This window comes from Triturus cristatus, chromosome 7 (genome assembly GCF_964204655.1).
Source record: "Triturus cristatus chromosome 7, aTriCri1.1, whole genome shotgun sequence".
NCBI lineage: Eukaryota > Metazoa > Chordata > Amphibia > Caudata > Salamandridae > Triturus > Triturus cristatus.
Genome location: NC_140590.1, coordinates 13,192,422 through 13,213,013, shown reverse-complemented (window position 1 = coordinate 13,213,013; position 20,592 = coordinate 13,192,422). Strand labels below are relative to the sequence as shown.

General features: G+C 52.5%; 1 protein-coding gene across 1 annotated transcript in view; it reads left to right on the top strand.

Annotated features, from left to right (window-relative positions):
* Positions 1 to 20,592, top strand: part of BCL3 (BCL3 transcription coactivator) — a 250,161-nt gene that overhangs the window by 209,868 nt on the left and 19,701 nt on the right. Inside the window, exons 4-6 of the mRNA XM_085615490.1 lie at positions 4,423 to 4,624; positions 17,688 to 17,776; positions 18,730 to 18,807. Coding sequence (XP_085471616.1) covers positions 4,423 to 4,624; positions 17,688 to 17,776; positions 18,730 to 18,807 — 369 coding nt within the window. The remainder of the gene's footprint in view (positions 1 to 4,422; positions 4,625 to 17,687; positions 17,777 to 18,729; positions 18,808 to 20,592) is intronic.

Genomic DNA, 20,592 nt, shown 5'->3' with positions numbered 1-20,592 from the left:
TAGACGGACAGCCACCAGTGAGCGGAAGACACCGTAAACAGACACCTATTATTAACAGATACCATAGACAGACAGAGACACCAGTGAGTGGAAGACACCATAAACAGACACCTATTATTAACAGATACCATAGACAGACAGCCACCAGTGAGCCGAAGACAGCGTAAGCAGACACCTATTATTAACAGATACCATAGACAGACAGACACACCAGTGAGCGGAAGACACCGTAAACAGACACCTATTATTAACAGATACCATAGACAGACAGCCACCAGTGAGCCGAAGACAGCATAAGCAGACACCTATTATTAACAGATACCATAGACAGACAGACACACCAGTGAGCGGAAGACACCGTAAACAGACACTTATTGTTAACAGATACCATAGACAGACACACACATCAGTGAGCGGAAGACACCGTAAGCAGACACCTATTATTAACAGATACCATAGACAGACAGACACACCAGTGAGCGCAAGACACCGTAAACAGAAACCTAATATTAACAGATACCATAGACAGACAGCCACCAGTGAGCGGAAGACACCGTAAACAGACACCTATTATTAACAGATACCATAGACAGACACACACATCAGTGAGCGGAAGACACCGTAAACATACACCTATTATTAACAGATACCATAGACGGACAGCCACCAGTGAGCCGAAGACAGCGTAAGCAGACACCTATTATTAACAGATACCATAGACAGACAGACACCCCAGTGAGAGGAAGACACCGAAGACAGACACCTATTATTAACAGATACCATAGACAGACAGACACACCAGTGAGCGGAAGACACCGAAGACAGACACCCAATATTGTAGATGGTGTAGGACCCCCAGCACCGAGGGCCTCCCTCAACAGTACCTGTAGGTTTTGTAGTACCCCTAAAGCGAGGGCCTCCCTCAGCAGTGGCTGTAGGTGTTGTAGGACCCCCAGCAGCAACAGCCTCCCTCAGAAGTGCCTGTAGGTGTGTTGTAGGCCCCCAGAAGCGAGGCACACCCTAAGCATTGCCAGTAGGTGTTGTAGGACCTGCAGTAGCATGGCCCTCCCTCAGCAGTGCCTGTAGGTGTTGTAGGAACCCCAGATGCGTGGGCCTCTCTCAGCAGTCCTTGTAGGTGTTTTAGGATTTCTGCAGCGAGTGCCTCCGTCAGCAGTGCCTGTAATTGTTGTAGGACCCCCAGCAGCGAGGGCGTCACTCAGCAGTGCCTGTAGGTGTTTTAGGACCCCTACAACAGTGGCCTCCCTCAGCAGTGCCTGTAGGTGTTGTGGGACCCCCAGCAGTTAGTGCCTCCCTCAGCACCGCCTCTAGGTGTTGTAGGACACCCCAGCAGCGAGGGTCTCCCTTTGGACTGCCTGTAGGTGGTATGGGACCTGCAGTAGCAAGGCTCTCCCTCAGCAGTACTAGTAGGAGTTGTAGAACCCCAGCTGAGAGGCGCTCCCTCAGCAGTGCCTGTAGGTATTGTAGGACTCCCAGCAGGGATGGCCTCCCTAAGCAGTGCCTGTAGGTGTTGTAGGACCCCCAGCAGCAAGGTCTCCCTCAGCAATGCCAGTAGGTGTTGTAGGACCCCCAGCAGTGAGGTCCTCCCTCAGTAGTGCCCATAGGTGTTGTGGGACCCCCGCAGCGAGGGCGTCACTCAGCAGTGCATGTAGGTGTTGTAAGACCCGTGCAGCGAGGGCGTCCCTCAGAGGTGTCTGTAGGTGTTTTAGGACCTCAGCAGCGTGGGCATCTCTTAGCAGTACCCGTAGGAGTTGTAGGACCCCTGCAGGGAGGGCCGCCCTGAGATGGGCCTTTAGGTAGTGTAGGACCCCAGCAGTGAGGAGCTCCATCAGCAGTGCCTGTGGGTGTTTAGGACTCCCAGCAGTGAGGGCCTCCCTCAGCAGTGCCTGTAGGTGTTGTATGACCCCCAGCAGCGAAGGCCTCTCTCAGCAGTGCCTGTAGATTTTGTATGAGCCCCAGCAGCGAGGGCCTCTCTCAGCAGTGCCTGTAGTTGTAGGACCCCTACGGCTAGGGCCACTCTCAGCAGTACCTGTAGGTGTTGTAGGACCCCTGCAGCCAGGGCCACTCTCAGCAGTGCCTCCTGTAGGTGTTGTAAGATCCCCAGCAGCGAGGGACTCCCTCAGCAGTGCCTGTAGGTGTTGTAGGACCCTCAGCAGGGTGGCGTCTCTCAACAGTGACGGTAGACGCTGTAGGACCCCAGCAGCGAGGCCCTCCCTCAGCAGTGCCTGCAGGTATTGTAGGACCCCCAGCAGTGAGGGTTTCTCTCAGCAGTGCTTGTAGTTTTTGTAGGACCCCCAGCAGCGAGGTCCTCCCTCAGTAGTGCCTGTAGGTGTTATAGGACCCCCACAGCGAGGGCCTCCCTCAGCAGAGCCCATATGTGTTGTAGGACACTCAGATGGTTAGGCCTCTCTCAGCAGTGCCTGTAGGTGTTGTAAGAGCCTCATCAGCGAGGGCGCCTCTTAGCCGTGACTGTAGATGTTGTAAGATCCCTAAAGGGAGGGCCTCCCTCAGCAGTGCTGGTAGGTGTTGTAGGACCCCTGCAGTGAGGGTCTCTCTCAGCAGTTCCTGTAGGCGTTGTAGGACCCCTGCAGTGAGGGTCTCTCTCAGCAGTTCCTGTAGGCGTTGTAGGACTCTCAGCAGCGAGGGCCTCTCTCAGCAGTGCATGTAGGTGTTGTAAGACCCCAGCAGTGAGGTTCTCCCTCAGCAGTGCCTGTAGGTGTTGTAGAACCCCCAGCAGCGAGGGTCTCCCTCAGCAGTGCCTGTAGATGTTGTAAAAAAAAATGTAAATCCAGTATTTGTAAAGCGCGAACAGTTACCCGAAGGCATCCCGGCGCTGGGGGCCGTCGGGAAGATTAAGCGAGCTATTGCCCAGAGTCACATGGTGCTGGGCAGACCCCTGCCGCCGGAGCCAGGGATCGAACCGTGATCCCCAGCGTCCAGTGTCAGTCGCCCTGGCCGCGGTGCCACACCTCTTCCCTCCAGCAGCGAGGCTCTCCCTCAGCAGTGCCTGTAGATGTTGTAGGACCCCAAGCAGCGAGGGGCTCCCTTTGCAGTGCTTGTAGGTGTTGTAGGACTCCCAGCAGCGAGGGTCTCTCTCAGCAGTTTCTGTAGGTGTTGTAGGACCCTCAGCAGTGAGGGCGTCTCTCAGCAGTGACTGTAGATGTTGTAGGACCCCAGCAGCGAGGCTCTCCCTCAGCAGTGCCTGTAGGTGTTGTAGGACCCCCAGAAGCGAGTCTCTCCCTCAGCAATGTCTGTAGGTGTTGTAGGGCCGTCAGCAGTGAGGCTCTCCCTCAGCAGTGCCTGTAGGTGTTGTAGGACCCCAGCAGCGAGGCGCTCCCTAAGCAGTGCCTGTAGGTGTTGTAGGACCCCCCAGCAGTTAGTGCCTCCTTCAGCACCGCCTGCAGGTGTTATAGGACCACCCAGCAGCTAGGGCCTCCCCAGCAGTGCCTGTAGGTGTTGTAGGACCCCCCCAGCAGCGAGGGCCTCCCCAGCAGCGCCTGTAGGTGTTGTAGGACCCACAGCAGCGAGGGCCTCCCCCAGCAGCGCCTGTAGGTGTTGTAGGACCCCCCAGCAGCGAGGGCCTCCCCAGCAGCGCCTGTAGGTGTTGTAGGACCCGCCCAGCAGCGAGGGCCTCCCCAGCAGCGCCTGTAGGTGTTGGAGGACCCCCCAGCAGCGAGGGCCTCCCCCAGCAGCGCCTGTAGGTGTTGTAGGACCGCAGCAGCGAGGGCCTCCCCCAGCAGCGCCTGTAGGTGTTGTAGGACCCCCCAGCAGCGCCTGTAGGTGTTGTAGGACCCACAGCAGCGAGGGCCTCCCCAGCAGCACCTGTAAGTGTTGTAGGACCCTCAGCAGCGAGGGCCTCCCCAGCAGCGCCTGTAGGTGTTGTAGGACCCCCCAGCAGCGAGTGTCTCTCTCAGCAGTGCTCATAGGTGTTGTAGGACCGCAGCAGTGAGGGCCTCCCCCAGCAGCGCCTGTAGGTGTTGTAGGACCCCCCAGCAGCGAGGGCCTCCCCAGCAGCGCCTGTAGGTGTTGTAGTACCCTCAGCAGTGAGGGCCTCCCCAGCAGCGCCTGTAGGTGTTGTAGGACCCACAGCAGCGAGGGCCTCCCCAGCAGCGCCTGTAAGTGTTGTAGGACCCCCAGCAGCGAGGGCCTCCCCAGCAGCGCCTGTAGGTGTTGTAGGACCCCCCAGCAGCGAGGGGCTCCCCAGCAGCGCCTGTAAGTGTTGTAGGACCCACAGCAGCGACGGCCTCCCCAGCAGCGCCTGTAGGTGTTGTAGGACCCCTGCGGTGAATACATCGTCCAAAAGTGCCAGTCAGTGTTGCAAGAGTGAGCGCCTTCTCCAGTTGTCATGTACTATCTCTTGAACCCCTGATTTCGTGTCTGATTGCTTCTTTGTATATTTCCCAGACGCCTCTTCACCTGGCAGTAATAACAAAGCAGCCGGAAGTGGTTCGACTGCTGGTCAGACACCGAGCCTCGCCCATGGCCCTGGACCGCAATGGTCAGACCTCCATCCACTTGGCGTGTGAGCACGGCAGCCTCCCGTGTCTGCAGGAGCTGATCAGCCAATCACAGGAGGCCCTGGACCTCGAAACCAGGAACTACGAAGGTGAGTGCAGCCCTCAGTGCACGCACTGAGATGACATGCAGTGGGCGACCCTCAGTGTGGTGCACACAACCTATGGGAGCTCCAGTGCATAAAGAGGGGCAGCAGGCTGTGCATAAAACACACTGCCTGAGGCCCTCAATATGTACATGCAAGCACTGCATAAACACGGAGGCCCTCAGTGCATGCTTGTAGACTGTGCATAAACACGGAGGCCCTCAGTGCATACTTGAAGGCCTTGCATAAACATGGAGGGCCTCAGTGCATTCTTTTAGACTGTGCATAAACACGGAGGCCCTCAGTGCATGCTTGTAGACTGTGCATAAACGCGGAGGCCCTCAGTGCATACTTGAAGACTGTGCATAAACGCAGAGGCCCTCAGTGCATACTTGAAGGCCTTGAATAAACACGGAGGCCCTCAGTGCATGCTTGTAGACTGTACATAAACACGGAGGCCCTCAGTGCATACTTGAAGACTGTGCATAAACGCAGAGGCCCTCAGTGCATACTTGAAGACTGTGCATAAACGCAGAGGCCCTCAGTGCATACTTGAAGGCCTTGAATAAACACGGAGGCCCTCAGTGCATGCTTGTAGACTGTACATAAACACGGAGGCCCTCAGTGCATACTTGTAGACTGTGCATAAACGCAGAGGCCCTCAGTGCATACTTGAAGGCCTTGCATAAACACGGAGGCCCTCAGTGCATATTTGTAGACTGTACATAAACACGGAGGCCCTCAGTGCATACTTGTAGACTGAGCATAAACACGGAGGCCCTCAGTGCATGCTTGTAGACTGTACATAAACACGGAGGCCCTCATTGCATACTTGTAGACTGTGCATAAACGCAGAGGCCCTCAGTGCATGTTTGTAGACTGTGCATAAACGCTGAGGCCCTCAGTGCATACTTGAAGGCCTTGCATAAACACGGAGGGCCTCAGTGCATACTTTTAGACTGTGCATAAACACGGAGGCCCTCAGTGCATACTTGAAGGCCTTGCATAAGCATGGAGGGCCTCAGTGCATTCTTGTAGACTGTACATAAATACGGAGGCCCTCAACACATACTTGTAGACTGTGCATAAACATGGAGGCCCTCAGTGCATACTTGTAGACTGTGCATAAACACAGAGGCCATCAGAGCAACTATTTTATATCTGGGGGCAACTATTACCAACAGCGCTCCGGCACCAGCATGGGAGCAATGTTTGCACCCAATTTAGCTAACATCTATATGGACCACGTTGAGCACAAGTTTGTCCTCAATGACAACAACACGTACCATTCTAGCATTAAATGTTGGAAGCGGTACATTGACGACATCTTTGTGATTTGGACAGGCACTGACACAGATTTCAATAACTCTGTCACATACCCAAACACTGCCCGACACATCTCACATTCACGTCCACAGTACACGAGTCTTCCACAGCATCTTTGGATCTGAATATCAATCATGATAATGGCGCACTCTACACCTCCCTCCACAGAAAAATCACCGAAAGAAACACGCTGCTATCATACCGCAGCCATCATCCACGGGCCCTAAGAGACGGCCTACCTTTCGGGCAGTTCCTTAGGATACGCCGCAATTGCACGCACAAAGCAGACTACATGAGAGAGGCTGAAATACTCAGAGCAAAATTAGTCACAAGAGGCTACCCGAAGAGACTAATAAAGAGATCCCTCAAACGTGCCTGGCACTGTCCAAGGGAAGAACTACTGAGAACCAAAGACAAACCGGCTCTGGAGAAAGGTGTATGTGTCACCACTTTTGGCGCACATACTAACCAGATACGCAACCTCATCACTAAAAATTGGAATATCATCAAGAGCATAGACCCCACATTAGAAACGCCACTGTTTGCATCTCGTGAGATCGGCCACAGACAAAAGAGTGAACACGCCCAACACACTCATCGACGCATGGGGCCTTCCAAAAATAAAGGGAGGCCATAAATGCGGTAACTGCGTCTCATGCGATTTCACATTCAACACGACCACATTTGAACATGGCAACATAAAATACAACTTAGAAACCTTTTCAAACTGCAACACACGAAACGTAGTGTATTGTATTCGGTGCCCCTGCGACCTCCCGTATATTGGTCAGACACAACAACCAGTCAAGGCACGGCTCAGCCAACACCGTAGTCGCATTCGCAGATCTGTACCCCCTTGGTGGCACACTATAATGAGAAAAATCACACTGCCGACGAGTTGAAATGGCAAGTGATAGACATTGCCACTCTACCAGAGAGAGGAGGTGACGTAACTAACATACGCCAGCGTATCGAATGCCGCTGGATAGATCGGGCTAACGCCACAGAAGAGGGCCTTAACTCTGCCGAAGAATGGAGAGGCTCTGTGGCGACACCATTACTGTACCCGCACTGTCACGTGACCATACAGTACTAGTGACACACCACCTTCAGTACACCCCGAGCTCAAGAGACACGCCTGCCTCACACCCCACCACACTGTGTGCAAGGGTCTATACTAAGAGATCCGAAACAGCGAGCATATAAGATAGTATACAATTCACAAGGACATTTCAGCTGTCATAATGATTGCATAGAAGCTGTGTCTCTACCTCTATACAACAACTTGCCCCACATCGGTAGGCGCAGTCTGTATAATATGATGCATTGTTTTGTAATGTGTATCACACACTGAAGAATCGGATTATCACGCGGCAAAACCGTCATAAGCAATTATTGTTACAGGAGGTGAAAACAAGTGCTTGCGCCGCCAAGCACGTCTCTCAGGAAACAGCACTTCGCCATAGCACGCGATTTCACCTTAGCATAATAATGACACTATGTTTATAATGTATGCTCATCCTAGCAATATTGTACAGTGGACATAATGACCAGTTCCATAACCATGGGTGAACTCCCCCCCCCCCCCTCTTTACAAATATTTCTGCGTCTGCGCAAACCTGCTGCACCAACACTGCCGTGGAGCGGCTTAGTGCCTTTACACAGTATTCCATTTCCGTTTATACTAAGCCCCCGGGAATTGTAAGGGCCGTAACAAGTCTAAGCGCAATTTTTTAACAATCATGTGCCACAAGTCCGTACATTTATTTCAGACAGACATAGAGGTCTCTGTACACTTTCTACCCTTGACGGGCGCCGATCACCAGATCGAAGGGTGACCCGGGGCTCAGCTCACAAGGCTGCCGGTTCCACCGTCAGAACGGCGGGAAATGTCTGCATAAATCAGAGGTCGCTGCACCAAGAGCTAAATCACGATGCCAGACTGCAGCTGACTCACGCGGCTTCTGCAGATCACACAGAGATCGCAGATCACACGGAGATCCCTTCTGCAGATCACACGGTGATCCCTTCTGCAGATCACACGGTGATCCCTTCTGCAGATCACACAGAGATCCCTTCTGCAGATCACACAGAGATCCCTTCTGCAGATCACACGGAGATCCCTTCTGCAGATCACACAGAGATCCGCAGATCACACGGAGATCCCTTCTGGAGATCACACGGAGATGCCTTCTGCAGATCACACGGAGATCCCTTCTGCAGATCACACAGAGATCCCTTCTGCAGATCACACGGAGATCACTTCTGCAGACCACACAGAGATCCCTTCTGCAGATCACACAGAGATCCGCAGATCACACGGAGATCCCTTCTGGAGATCCCTTCTGCAGATCACACGGAGATCCCTTCTGCAGTTCACACAGAGATCCCTTCTGCAGATCACACGGAGATCCCTTCTGCAGATCACACGGAGAGCCGTCCGGTCATACTAATCTTCTGGTAAGTCGCAGTCCAAAGGCAGGCCCTCCCACCCCGCCCTCCCTTCCTTCAACCACTAGGAACCCATGTTCTGCTCCCTTTCACCCCAGGAAGTCCCCGTGCGCTGTCCCTGTGCCCAGTCCTTCAAGGCTGTAGCGAGTCTCTTGAAGAGCCGGCTGGCCTTTCCACATCCGGGAGGGCCTGCCTTGCCTCACACTGAGGTAAATATGTTAGACAGCCCCCTGTATTACAAACCCAGTAATAACCCAGTGCACATATTGACTGTTTGCCTCTTCTTATCCCATCATGAAAGAACCCGGCCGGGTCCTCATGTGAGTTTTTACCTTCACTTTTTCACTCTGGCACATCACTCCCACCAAGGCTGCGCTTATCCCAAGCCAGGTAACCCCTTCTTATCCAAGTCCTTCTCTACAGTCTCTTGCATCTGTGCCGGTACATGGGCCTCATGCTTCCTTCATTTGTTTTAGATGTCCCTACATCGTTACTCCCGAGGAGACCCCACATTGATAGAAGGGTCGGAACGCCGTCGACAAGCACAAAGAACGGACCGTTACCCAGCATGTGTTATTGTGTACTTATGCTGTTGAAAAAGTGTACATGAATGGCCGTTTCTTAGAATTCATGGAAACCGTGTATATAAAATTCACCCTGTATATTCACATTTTGTTGGTTCCATTTTTCACCTGGGGACACAATGCACAAATATTTGTGCTTTTGACTAAAAAGAAGTGTATATATATTCTTATTGTTTTTTTATAAAATATGCTATACTGAGTAAACTGTGTGGGTGGTTTCTTGCCCTCTGACATTACTGCACCCTTTATATTGCGATTGTGCATAAATATTGCTTAAATAAGTTCCATTAGTCCACAGGAACCGCTGTTTCCTTTATATGTCCACAAGTGACGTCATAAGATTTGCAAAACAGAGAGGCAGGCTTTGCGTGTTTGCTTTTTTGATGGAGATACACTCAAACGAAACATGAATTCACAAGCAGAGGTCGTTGTCTAATGGCTAGGGCGGTCGATGTCTCATCTGGGGAACCGGGTTCGAGTCGCGGCAATGACACTCAACATCCTGCGATTCTGGGCAAATCGCCCAATCTCCCCATGCCTACAAAAATATGAATGTGTCCTTGTGTAAAGCACTCTGATGCCTTTTGGTCAAGTTTGCGCTATATAAAACTACGATTAATAAAAAAAAAATCATATCTATATTTTGCTAAATCCATTGTTTGTTTTCTAGAGAAGTTAAGAATTTATTCAGCAAAATAGCTATAAGCACATGGTAAAGTACTACAACCTTTAGATCCAACCTTTCCGAGCAGAAACCAGCATTGCCAAAGCCAATAGCCCTGACTTTAAAGTCCTCATGAATGCAACATTAGCACATTGTAACAAGACGGGCAGCAAGAGACCACAGAGAGGGGTATGATGGTAGCATGGTCCCATGTACAGTTCAATCCTTCGAGTAGAAGTGACAGGACAAACAAACAGCCAATAGCGTTCGATGAGAGATGAATACTCCGGAATGCTGAGCGAGTTGTTATAGCGAAGGCTGAAGGGACGAGGCTGAAAAATATCAAGCAACTATTTTTAATAGTTGTTAAAAACCCAATTCAATGGTGAATTTCGATTTGTAATAGATAATAGGGAAAGTAACCTCCTCTGATGCTGTTTGTGGTGCAGCCTCGAAATATACTCTTAAGTGTATTATAACCTTGCGGTAAATGCTAACTTTGGACTGGCTGCACGGAAACATGTCGTGTTTGGTGTCAAACGCTTTGGAAAACTACCCCCCACCCCCCCCAACAGTTCTGGCGGCGGGGTTAGCATTCCACCCTTCTAGAGGGAGAGACATGTTCCCACTGGTCTATCCGGTAAAGACTTTCTACAGCCCTGGCATCCCAAAATGGATTCCACTGCCACAGACACGGGTCTGGCCTCCTGCTGCTGACCGAAACCCCGGCAGGGGAGGCCTGGATAATAGGTTTCCTGTCCCAGGGAGGTGAAACAACCTCCCCAGACAGGCAGATGTGTATTGGGGCTGGGCGGGAGCACTCTCTGGTGCTTTGAAGTCCTGCACTGGGGGCACACTTGCTGTCCCTGTGCATAGTCCAGTTCAAACCGGTTGCAGGGGCTACCTGCCCCATATCTGGCGTGAAACTGGACAGAGGAAATGGGTGTAACCACCCCTCTTTCCAAACCCTCCCATAGGTGGGTCCCTAGAGTATGTTCAACCCCCAAACTTTGTAAAAGTATGGGAACCCAGTCCTTGAGACTTCAGATTACCCTGGACGAAACTCTGCAACATATATCCTGGACCTTCGATGTTCTATTTGAACTAGAAGACTGAAGAAATCTCCCTTGGGGTCAAGGAGTGACTCCCCTGCTTGGCAGGCACCAAAGAAGCAACTGACCTGTCTGCAATTCTGAAGCTCCCGCCGGACGCCGAAGTCTCTGCATCCCCAGAGCTACATTTCCAGACTTCCCGAGGCTACCCTGAGTCCACAGCAAAGCTGAGGCCTGTGGCTATCGTGGGTGACATAGAACCATGACCCCTGGACCGCGTGATCTTTTGCTGATCCATCATCTTCCTGGATCTCCTCGAAGTTGTGCTTTGGGCTCCGAGTATCCCCAGCCTTGAGCACCTCCTGCACCAAAGATTTCTGGCCTCCACCCCACGAGTGACCCGTGGGCCAGTTTCCAGTGCGACCGCTCAAGGCTCCTTCGCGATCGCTTGCCCATTGGCTAGTGGGTCCCCACGAAGGCGACTCCTCTTCCGATTGGGCTTTTCTGGTTGTTCCAGACGTGCCCTGACTTACCCTCGCAGGGTGAGTCCCCCAGACCTTGCTGGTCTGCACCGACGTCCTTTCTCTGATTCCAAGTGATTTGCCGTTGCCAAGGCTTGTTGGGTCCAATCTGGTCGCCGCCACCGCAGCACTCAACAGACTTCATGGGACAGCTCGAATCCAGCTCCTGGTTGTCGTCGACGCCTCCTGGACCTCGTGGCTGAAGAGTCAAGATACCCGTCAACTCACCTGAAGCACCCGACATCTGTGGGCATTGGACTATCGTGCCCCTGGTCACTGGTAAGTGACCCAGACTCTGTCCCCTCTGCTTTCAGGTTCCTTCCATCCTATATCCAGGCTTGGATCTCTCCGAACACATCTCCTCACGGCAGCAGCACTTCCTGAGCAGCTTTCATTGCGCCCGACACCATTTGACACCTATGCACCCGGCTTCCCTGGGTGAGGTAACTCGAGTACTTCGGTGCTCCCGTGAGTGTTGGCCCTAGACACCTCTAAGTGTCTGTAGGAAGGTGGATATCTGACTATGGTCACCCCCAAATTTTTGCCTAGTGTCTAGCTGGTTTTTCGACTTAGTTGGCCTGAGATCCTGCTATTCAGGATCTCAGCCTGGCTGTTCTCTCTTTAAAATGGACTCCATGTACCCTAGGTACATACCCAATTGGTTGGATCACCCTGTCAGCCCCTGTACCAGTGTACACTAGGTACCCAGGGCATTGGTGTACCCAAGGCCTGCCAAGGGCTGAAGCATGTATTATGCCACCCCAGGCTTGGCCTAACAATCTGACACAACTGGCTGATCACTCAGCTGGGGTAAGTTGGTGTAATCACCTCTTACTTAGGTGTAGTATACCTATACCTAACCTTAAATGGGACACCTGGTAACCTATAAGTCACTCCTATGGCAGGCCTTAACAATCCTGAAGGCAGAGTGCTTGGTTCCATGTGAGATGGTGCTCTGGCATGAGCTGAGCCTGTCTGCAGTGGTCGGAACAACTTCCTTCTACTGTTTCCAGATATCGTCATACCATATACTCTTAAGTGCATTATGAACCTCGCGGTTAAATGCTAACTTTGGTTTGGCTTTATCAAAACATGTCGAGTAAGGTGTCATACGAATTGGAATACTAACCCCTCGCCAATTCTGGCGACGGGGTTAGCATTCCACCCTTCTAGAGGGACACGACATGTACAGTACCTGAAACCCGGGTAAAATCAGACATAGCCTCAGCTCCACAAAATGGATGCTGCCACCACAGACACAAGTCTGCCCTCCTGCTGCTGGGAGTCCTTCCAGCTTGGGAGGTGTGGACAAAGGGTTTCCTGCCAGGGGAGGTGCGTGCACCACCCCAGACAGGATTTTGTGTATTGGTCAGGTAGGGCTTGAAAGAAACCAGACATGCCTGTGGCTCACAAGGAGCCTCGGTGCATATGCCAGTTCAAACCGGTCCTGGGGCACACCAGTCCCGGGCCTGGGGCGAGCTGGACAAAGGATTGGGGGTGTAACCACCCCCCTTCCTGGTCCCACCCATAGGGAGGGACCTAGCAGGTAGTCCGGCCCCTAGAATCCGCTTAAAGGTAGGAGCTGTGTCCTAAGACTTCAGACATCCTGGAATCAACTTAACACTAAGAAGAAGACGGGAACTTCGACGCTCTGCTGCACAGAGGACTGAAGCCAATCTCCCCTGTGGTCAGGGAGTGACCACCTTGCTAACGCAAGCACCATCCAGCGAATCAACGTCTGCTTTGCCGCCGCCTCCCGCCGGAGCCCGAGCCCAGAGACTGACAAGACCTGGACCTCCAGACCTCTCACCGCCCGATCCACAGTCCCTGAAAAGAGGAGACCCGTGGAGGCACCAAGACACGTGGAGCCAGCCATCTTGGAACGACTACAACAAGCTGACAAGTGCAACAACCGAGGCTCCCTCCAAGTTGTGCTTTGGGATCTGAGAAGCCCAACACCCGAGCAGCATCTGCACCAAAGGTGAGCCCTCCAGCATCTCCACGATCTGCGTGGGGCCCTTCTGCATTTTGCCACTCGACGCGCCTAACCGGTTGCTGGCCCGCTGGCTAGTAGCCATCTTGGCGACGAACTTCAAGAAATACACCGCTGGTCTGGTTGCTCCAGACTGGCCCTTGCTCCCCTCCAAAGGAGCAGTCCTTCTGACCTTGCTGGTCAGAACCATCAGCTTATTTCATCTCCTACAACAATTGCTTTTGCCAAGGCTTGTTTGCTTCGATCAAGTCGCCGACACCGCCGACAGCGAGAGCCTGCGTGGGACAGCTCGTGAACCGACTCCTGGACGTCGTCGACCTCCAGGGACCACGTGGCTGCAGAGACAAGCTACACCTTTCTTCCTGTTTGCACCCGACATTGCCTGGTACCCACCTGGTGCCACGCTGGTCACTGGCTAGTGACTGTGAACACTGTCCCCTCTGCTTACAGGTCTTCAACATCTCCGATCCACTCTTGGATCCACTGCATCTCTCCCAGACCGACCGCCTGCAGCATCTTTGTCTTCAAGCTCCACGGAACAGATAGACGAAACCCGACGCACTTCGAGGCCTATGCACCCGCTTCCTGTGGGTGAGGTAAAGCTGGCACACCTGTGCCCAAGTGTAGTATTACATCTCTAGTGCCTGTGTTCCAAATCTTGAGTTCCTAGTCCATCCGGAAGATCCTCTTTGCAGTAACTTTGTACTTTTTACGCACCCATTGAAACCTATGGGAGCACGCGTGTGACTATTTGCTCTGCACACGCCACCCGTGGACCTCCTGGTCACTAACTGAAGTTAGCTCCTTGTAGGCCCAGCGATTCTAGAGGCCCTAGGCCTTTTCCCTTTTCTGTTTGTGGTACTTATACCACTATTTTAGTATATGGTTCGAGTGGCCACCAGGGCCTATCCATATAAAGTGCAACTTCTGTGTATTCTACTGTAATCTTGTTTGACGATTTTTGCTCCTGTGCTCATAAAGAGACTAGGGGTTACTTTGAGAAATAAATACATATATATTTTGAATATATATCTGTGTGGTGTCCTTTCATTGGTATAAAAGGGGGTTGCATTTGGTAAAACAGCTGGCTTAACACGCTTCACGAGTTTAGCCTCAAAGACTGCTTAGCCTACGCTACCACTAGGGCAGCTAGTCCGAAAAGGTTGACTTACAACCACACCATAAGGGTTGCTTGGCATGGTACAAGGTGATCACTTTAACTAGTGAGCATCATATACCAGGCCAACTTCTCACAGTGTCCTTAAACTCTTAATTTCCAACCACGACTTTCCCCATAGAAGTTAACAGCGATTCGCGGCTGTGTTCTCACACTGCACGCGTCCCCCGTGGGTCCCCTGTGTCACTCCCTTGGGTGGTTCCTTGTGGTCCAAGCACTTCTACAGGCTCTAGGCCTTGTGTCTAGTTCAGTCGTGGTTCTTATACCACTTTATTGGTATATGGTTTGGCACGCCCCTAGTGCCCAAACGTGTATTTTTGCTTTTACCGTTGACTACTGACTTGTAACTTAAGTACTTCGAACTCTAGTCTCATACAGAGATTAGAGGGGTGTGTTTTATCTTAAATTCATATATTTTGAATATATACCTGGTGTGGTTGTCCTTTCATTTGATCATTCAAGAGATTATGGACTGGTAAAACAAGCTGCTTTACATTCCTTCAAGACTTAGCCTGAAGGCTGCTCTCCATAGCTACCATTAGGATAGCTTTCAATAAAGGTTGTCTTTAACCTATCACCATAAGGGGTTGTTTGGACTGATACAAGGTGCCCATCATAATTAGTGGACAGCATATATCAGGCCAACTTCTCACAGTGGTCATCTTAAGGCTGAGAGGGGAACTCAGTCTCTGTAGTGACCGTAGCGCTAGGGTGGGTGGTCAGTTCTGGGATGAGAGGAGCGCACAGACTCTGTATTAATGTCAGTCCTATGGTAGGTGGTCATCTATGGGAAGATAAGAGAGCTCTATCTCTGTAGTGACTGCATCCCTAGGGTGGGTGGTCAGCTCTGGCATGAGAGGAGCGCTCAGTCTCTGCAGTGACTGTAGCCCTAGGGTGGGTGGTCATTTCTGGGATGAGAGGAGCACACAGTCTCTGTATTAATGTCAGCCCTATGGCGGGTGGTCATCTATGGGAAGAGAAGAGAGCTCAGTCTCTGTAGTGACTGCATCCCTAAGGTGGGTGGTCATCTCAAGGATGATAGGAGAGCTTAGTCTCTGTAGTGACTGGAGCCCTAGTGTGAATGGTCATCTACATTATGATTGGACATCTCAGTCTCTGTAGTGTCCGTAGCCCTATGGTGGATGGTCAGCTCTTGGATGAGAGGAGCGCTCAGTCTCTGTATTGACTTTAGCCCTATGGTGGGTGGTCAGCTCCATTAACAGAGGAGAGCTCAGTCTCTGTAGTGACTACAACCCTAGGGTAGGTGGTCATTTCTGAGATGTGATGAGAACTCAGGACTTTATTTATAAAGGGCTTGTGCCACCGTTGCGTGGCTTTTCAGTGACGCTGCGGTGAGGTAAACAATGCGCCCCACAGCGCCCTATTTGCAAAGTGACGCATCTGGGCAGAGGTGTCACTTTCTAAACCACTGCTCTACATTCTACCTGCATCAGGTACAACGAATGCAGGGTGGGCGTTCCCCTGTAAAAGAGCCTCGTAGACATGGCGCCGTGACATCTATGAGATGTCACTACGCCACTTCTACGTCTTGACTGCATCAAAATCCTTACGTCTAATTCAAGCAGGCGTAAGGATTGACGCATGTGTTTTCACACGGGACTCACCCATGGGTAATGACACATTGCTAGAGTTGCAGCAGTTTTCTGACATGCTCCAGCAATGCGTTGTTTTTGAGACCACCAGATATGTCAGAATTCCTGATGTATCTGAAAATCCTTGCACCATGGAGCGTCATATAGTAAATACGGAGCATCCATGTTGTCGTAAGGATGGCGCTATGAAATGTGATGCAACACAGTTTTTGCCCAGGGATGCGTCACTTTGAAAAAATGATGCACTCAGTTTCTGTGGTGATAGCAGCTCTAGGGTGGGTGGTAACCTCAGAACGAGAGGAGCACTCTGTAGTAACTGAAGCCCTGGGGTGGGTGGTCACCTCAGAACGAGAGGAGCACTCTGTAGTAACTGAAGCCCTGGGGTGGGTGGTCACCTCTAGGATCAGAGGATAGCTCAATCTCTGTAGTAACTGCAGCCCTAGGGTGGGTAGTCACCTCTAGGATCAGAGGATAGCTCAATCTCTGTAGTAACTGAAGCCCTAGGGTGGGTGGTCACCTCTAGGATCAGAGGATAGCTCAATCTCTGTAGTAACTGCAGCCCTAGGGTGGGTGGTCACCTCTAGGATCAGAGGATAGCTCAATCTCTGTAGTAACTGAAGCCCTGGGGTGGGTGGTCACCTCTAGGATCAGAGGATAGCTCAATCTCTGTAGTGACTGAAGCCCTAGGGTGGGTGGTCACCTCTAGGATCAGAGGATAGCTCAATCTCTGTAGTAACTGCAGCCCTAGGGTGGGTGGTCACCTCTAGGATCAGAGGATAGCTCAATCTCTGTAGTAACTGAAGCCCTGGGGTGGGTGGTCACCTCTAGGATCAGAGGATAGCTCAATCTCTGTAGTAACTGAAGCCCTAGGGTGGGTGGGCACCTCTAGGATCAGAGGATAGCTCAATTTCTGTAGTGACTGAAGTGCTAGGGTGGGGGGGCTACCTCCGGGTTTCCAATCAGGTATCATAGCGCTTTACATAGCACCAGTTACGTTACATGAGAACACACATTCATTCTTTGTTAGGCACAGGGAGATTAAGTGATTTGCCCGGAATCACAGAATGTTCAGCATCATTACCGACACTCGAACCCAGTTCCCCAGGTCCGAGGTCGAGCACCCTAGCCGTTAGGCCAACTCCTGTCCCGAGGGTGGGTGATCAGTTCTGGGATGAGAGGAGTGCTTAGCCTCTGTAGTGGTTCAAGCCTTAGGGTGGTTGGTCACCTCTGGAGTGAGAAAAGAGCATCTGGCGAGGCAGCGGATGTGAGGGAAAGAAGCCTGACCCCAAATGCAGCCACAGGAGAGGGCGAGCCTCTGGGCCCCTTCGGGCCTAGGAGGATCCCGGACACTCCAGGCCTGGGGCTCTTCTGACCCCTGCGCTGGAGTTGCAGGCCTTGGTGTAGTTAATGTAGTGGGACCCTAGAACCCGATGCAGTATGAATCACAACACAGACACGGGAATCTAGTTAGTAGAACTGGCCAAGGGCTTTTATTGCCAGGGTCACATGTCCTGTGATTCCTGTGTTGGATGGGTGTGGGGTGGGGTGTAAGCCAGCCCTCGGGGAGTGGCTGGCACAGCAAACACTAGACCCGTGACCAGAAGGTCACTACAGTAACGCACGAATGTCTGAGTGTCACATGTGACGACATCCTCACTGACAATACCCTTCTCTTGTGACGTTTTCAGGGTTCACCCCTCTACACGTGGCGGTGGAGGCCTCGGACCCAGACCTCGTCCTGTTTCTGCTGCACCAGGGGGCGGACATCGATGCTGTGGTGAGTACAGAGAGAGGTCATGCTGGGGAGCCGTAGTGCAGACAAGTAATGCAGCCTTGCACCGTGTGTAATACAGCAGTGACTGATCCTCGTGCACCTCAGCTGTAACACAGCTGGCTTGCGGTCACATCTCTGAGATGCAGCAGAGGGCTTGCACTTATGGCTGTGTGTTACTGCAGCTGAGGGCTTGCACTTATGGCTGTGTGTGTGTTACTACAGCTGGGGGCTTGCAGTCATGGCTGTGTGTGTTACTGCAGCCGAGAGCCGGCAGTCATGGCTGTGTGTTACTGCAAATGAGGGCTTGAACTTATGGCTGCATGTGTTGCTGCAGCCGGGGACTTGCAGTCATGGCTGTATGTGTTACTGAAGCCGGGGACTTGCAGTCATGGCTGCGTGTGTTACTGAAGCCGGGGACTTGCAGTCATGGCTGCGTGTGTTACTGAAGCCGGGGACTTGCAGTCATGGCTGCGTGTGTTACTGCAGCCGGGGGCTTGCAGTCATGGCTGCGTGTGTTACTGCAGCCGGGGGCTTGCAGTCATGGCTGCGTGTGTTACTGAAGCCGGGGGCTTGCAGTTATGGCTGCGTGTGTTACTGCAGCCGGGGGCTTGCAGTCATGGCTGCGTGTTTTACTGAAGCCGGGGGCTTGCAGTCATGGCTGCGTGTGGTACTCCAGCTGGGGGCTTGCAGTTATGGCTGCGTGTGTTACTGAAGCCGGGGGCTTGCAGTCATGGCTGCGTGTGTTTCTGCAACCGAGGACTTGTAATGCTGTGACTGTTTTGTATTATAACATACTGTCTACAGTCGCCCTGTGTGTTAGTAGAACTGATGACATGGTAGTGCATCTGTAGGATTACTGCTAGGTAAATGCGTAGTAATTTACCCCAGCAGGAGTATCTCATTCCTTGCAGACTACCATTCTACCCTTTTCACCCTCTTCTCTTCTCCTCTCTCAGGACATTAAGAGTGGACGCTCTCCGCTGACCCACGCGGTGGAGAACAGCTCCATGGACATGGTGGCCCTGCTCATTAGGGTGAGTATGTGTAAGGCAGGCTGTGTAAGGTGAGTCACTGTGAGGTGAGTGTGCAGGTGGAGGTTCTGTAAGGTGAGTGTGTGAATGAGGTGTTATGTGAGGCCATGTAAGAGGATGCTAAGTAAGGTCAGACGGTCTGAGTGTAGGGTCTGTAAAGAGAGGCTGTGTAAGGACAGACTGAGTAAGGGAGGCTGTGTAAGGGGACGCTGTGTAGGAACGGTTGTGCTAGGCTAGTTTGTACAAGGAGAAGCTGTGTAAGGTTAGTTTCTCTACATAGAGTCTGTGTAAGTGGAGGCTAAGTAAGGTGAGAGTGTAAGGTGAGGCTGTGTGAGGAGAGGAGAAGGGTATGTAAGGTGAGCCTGTTTGAGGAGAGGGGAAGGGTGTAAGGTGAGGTGGGGTGAGGTGAGGCTGGGTAAGGAGAGGGGGAGGGTGTGTAAGGTGAGGCTGTGTGAGGAGAGGGGGTGGGTGTGTAAGGTGAGGCTGTGCGAGGAGAGGGGGAGTGTGTGTAAGGTGAGGCTGTCTGAGGAGAGGGTGAGGGTATGTAAGGTGATGCTGTGTGAGGAGAGGGGGACGGTGTGTAAGGTGAGGCTGGGTGAGGTGAGGGGGAGGGTGTGTAAGGTGAGGTGGGGTGATGTGAGGCTGGGTAAGGAGAGGGGAGGGCGTGTAAGGTGAGGCTGTGTAAGTAGAGGGCGATGGGGGTGTAAGGTGATCCTGTGTGAGGAGAGGATGAGGGTATGTAAGGTGATGCTGTGTGAGGAGAGGGGGACGGTGTGTAAGGTGAGGCTGTGTGAGGAGAGGGGGTTGGTGTGTAAGGTGAGGCTGTGTGAGGAGAGGAGGAGGGAATGTAAGGTGTGCCTGTTTGAGGAGAGGGGGAGGATGTGTAAGGTGAGGTGGGGTGAGGTGAGGCTGGGTAAGGAGAGGGGGAGGGTGTGTAAGGTGAGGCTGTGTGAGGAGAGGGGGAGGGTGTGTAAGGTGAGGCTTTGCGAGGAGAGTGGGAGGGTGTGTAAGGTGAGGCTGGGTGAGGTGAGGCTGTGTAAGGAGACATGGAGGGTGTATAAGGTGAGCCTATGGGAGGAGAGGGGGAGGGTTTGTAAGATGAGGCTGGGTGAGGCGAGTCTAAGTAAGGAGAGGGGAGGGTTTATAAGGTGAGGCTTGGTAAAGAGAGGGTGAGGCTGGGTGAGGTGAGGTGAGGTGAGGCTCTGTAAGGAGAGGGGGAGGGTATGTACGGTGAACCTGTCTGAGGAGCAGGGGTGTGTAAGGTGAGGCTGTGTGAGGAGTGGGGGAGGGTGTGTAGGGTGAGGCTGTGTGAGGATGGGGGAGGGTGTGTATGGTGAACCTGTCTGAGGAAAGGGGGTGTGTAAGGTGAGACTGTGTGAGGAGAGGGGGAGGGTGTGTAAGGTGAGGCTGTGTGAGGAGTGGGGGAGGTTGTGTTAGGTGAGGCTGTGTGAGGATGGGGGAGGGTATGTATGGTGAACCTGTCTGAGGAGAGGGGGGTGTAAGGTGAGACTGTGTGAGGAGATGGGGAGGGTGTGTGAGGTGAGGCTGTGTGAGGAGAGGGGGAGGGTGTGTAAGGTGAGGCTGTATCAGGAGAGGTGCGTGTGAGGAGAGGGTGAGGGTGTGTAAGGTGAGCCTGTGTGAGGAGAGGGTGAGGGTATGCAAGGTGAAGCTGTGTGAGGAGAGGGGATGTGTGTAAGGTGAGGCTCTGTGAGGAGACGAGGAGGGTATGTAGGGTGAGCCTGTGTGAGGAGAGGGGGGAGGGTGTGTAAGGTGAGGCTGTGTGAGAGG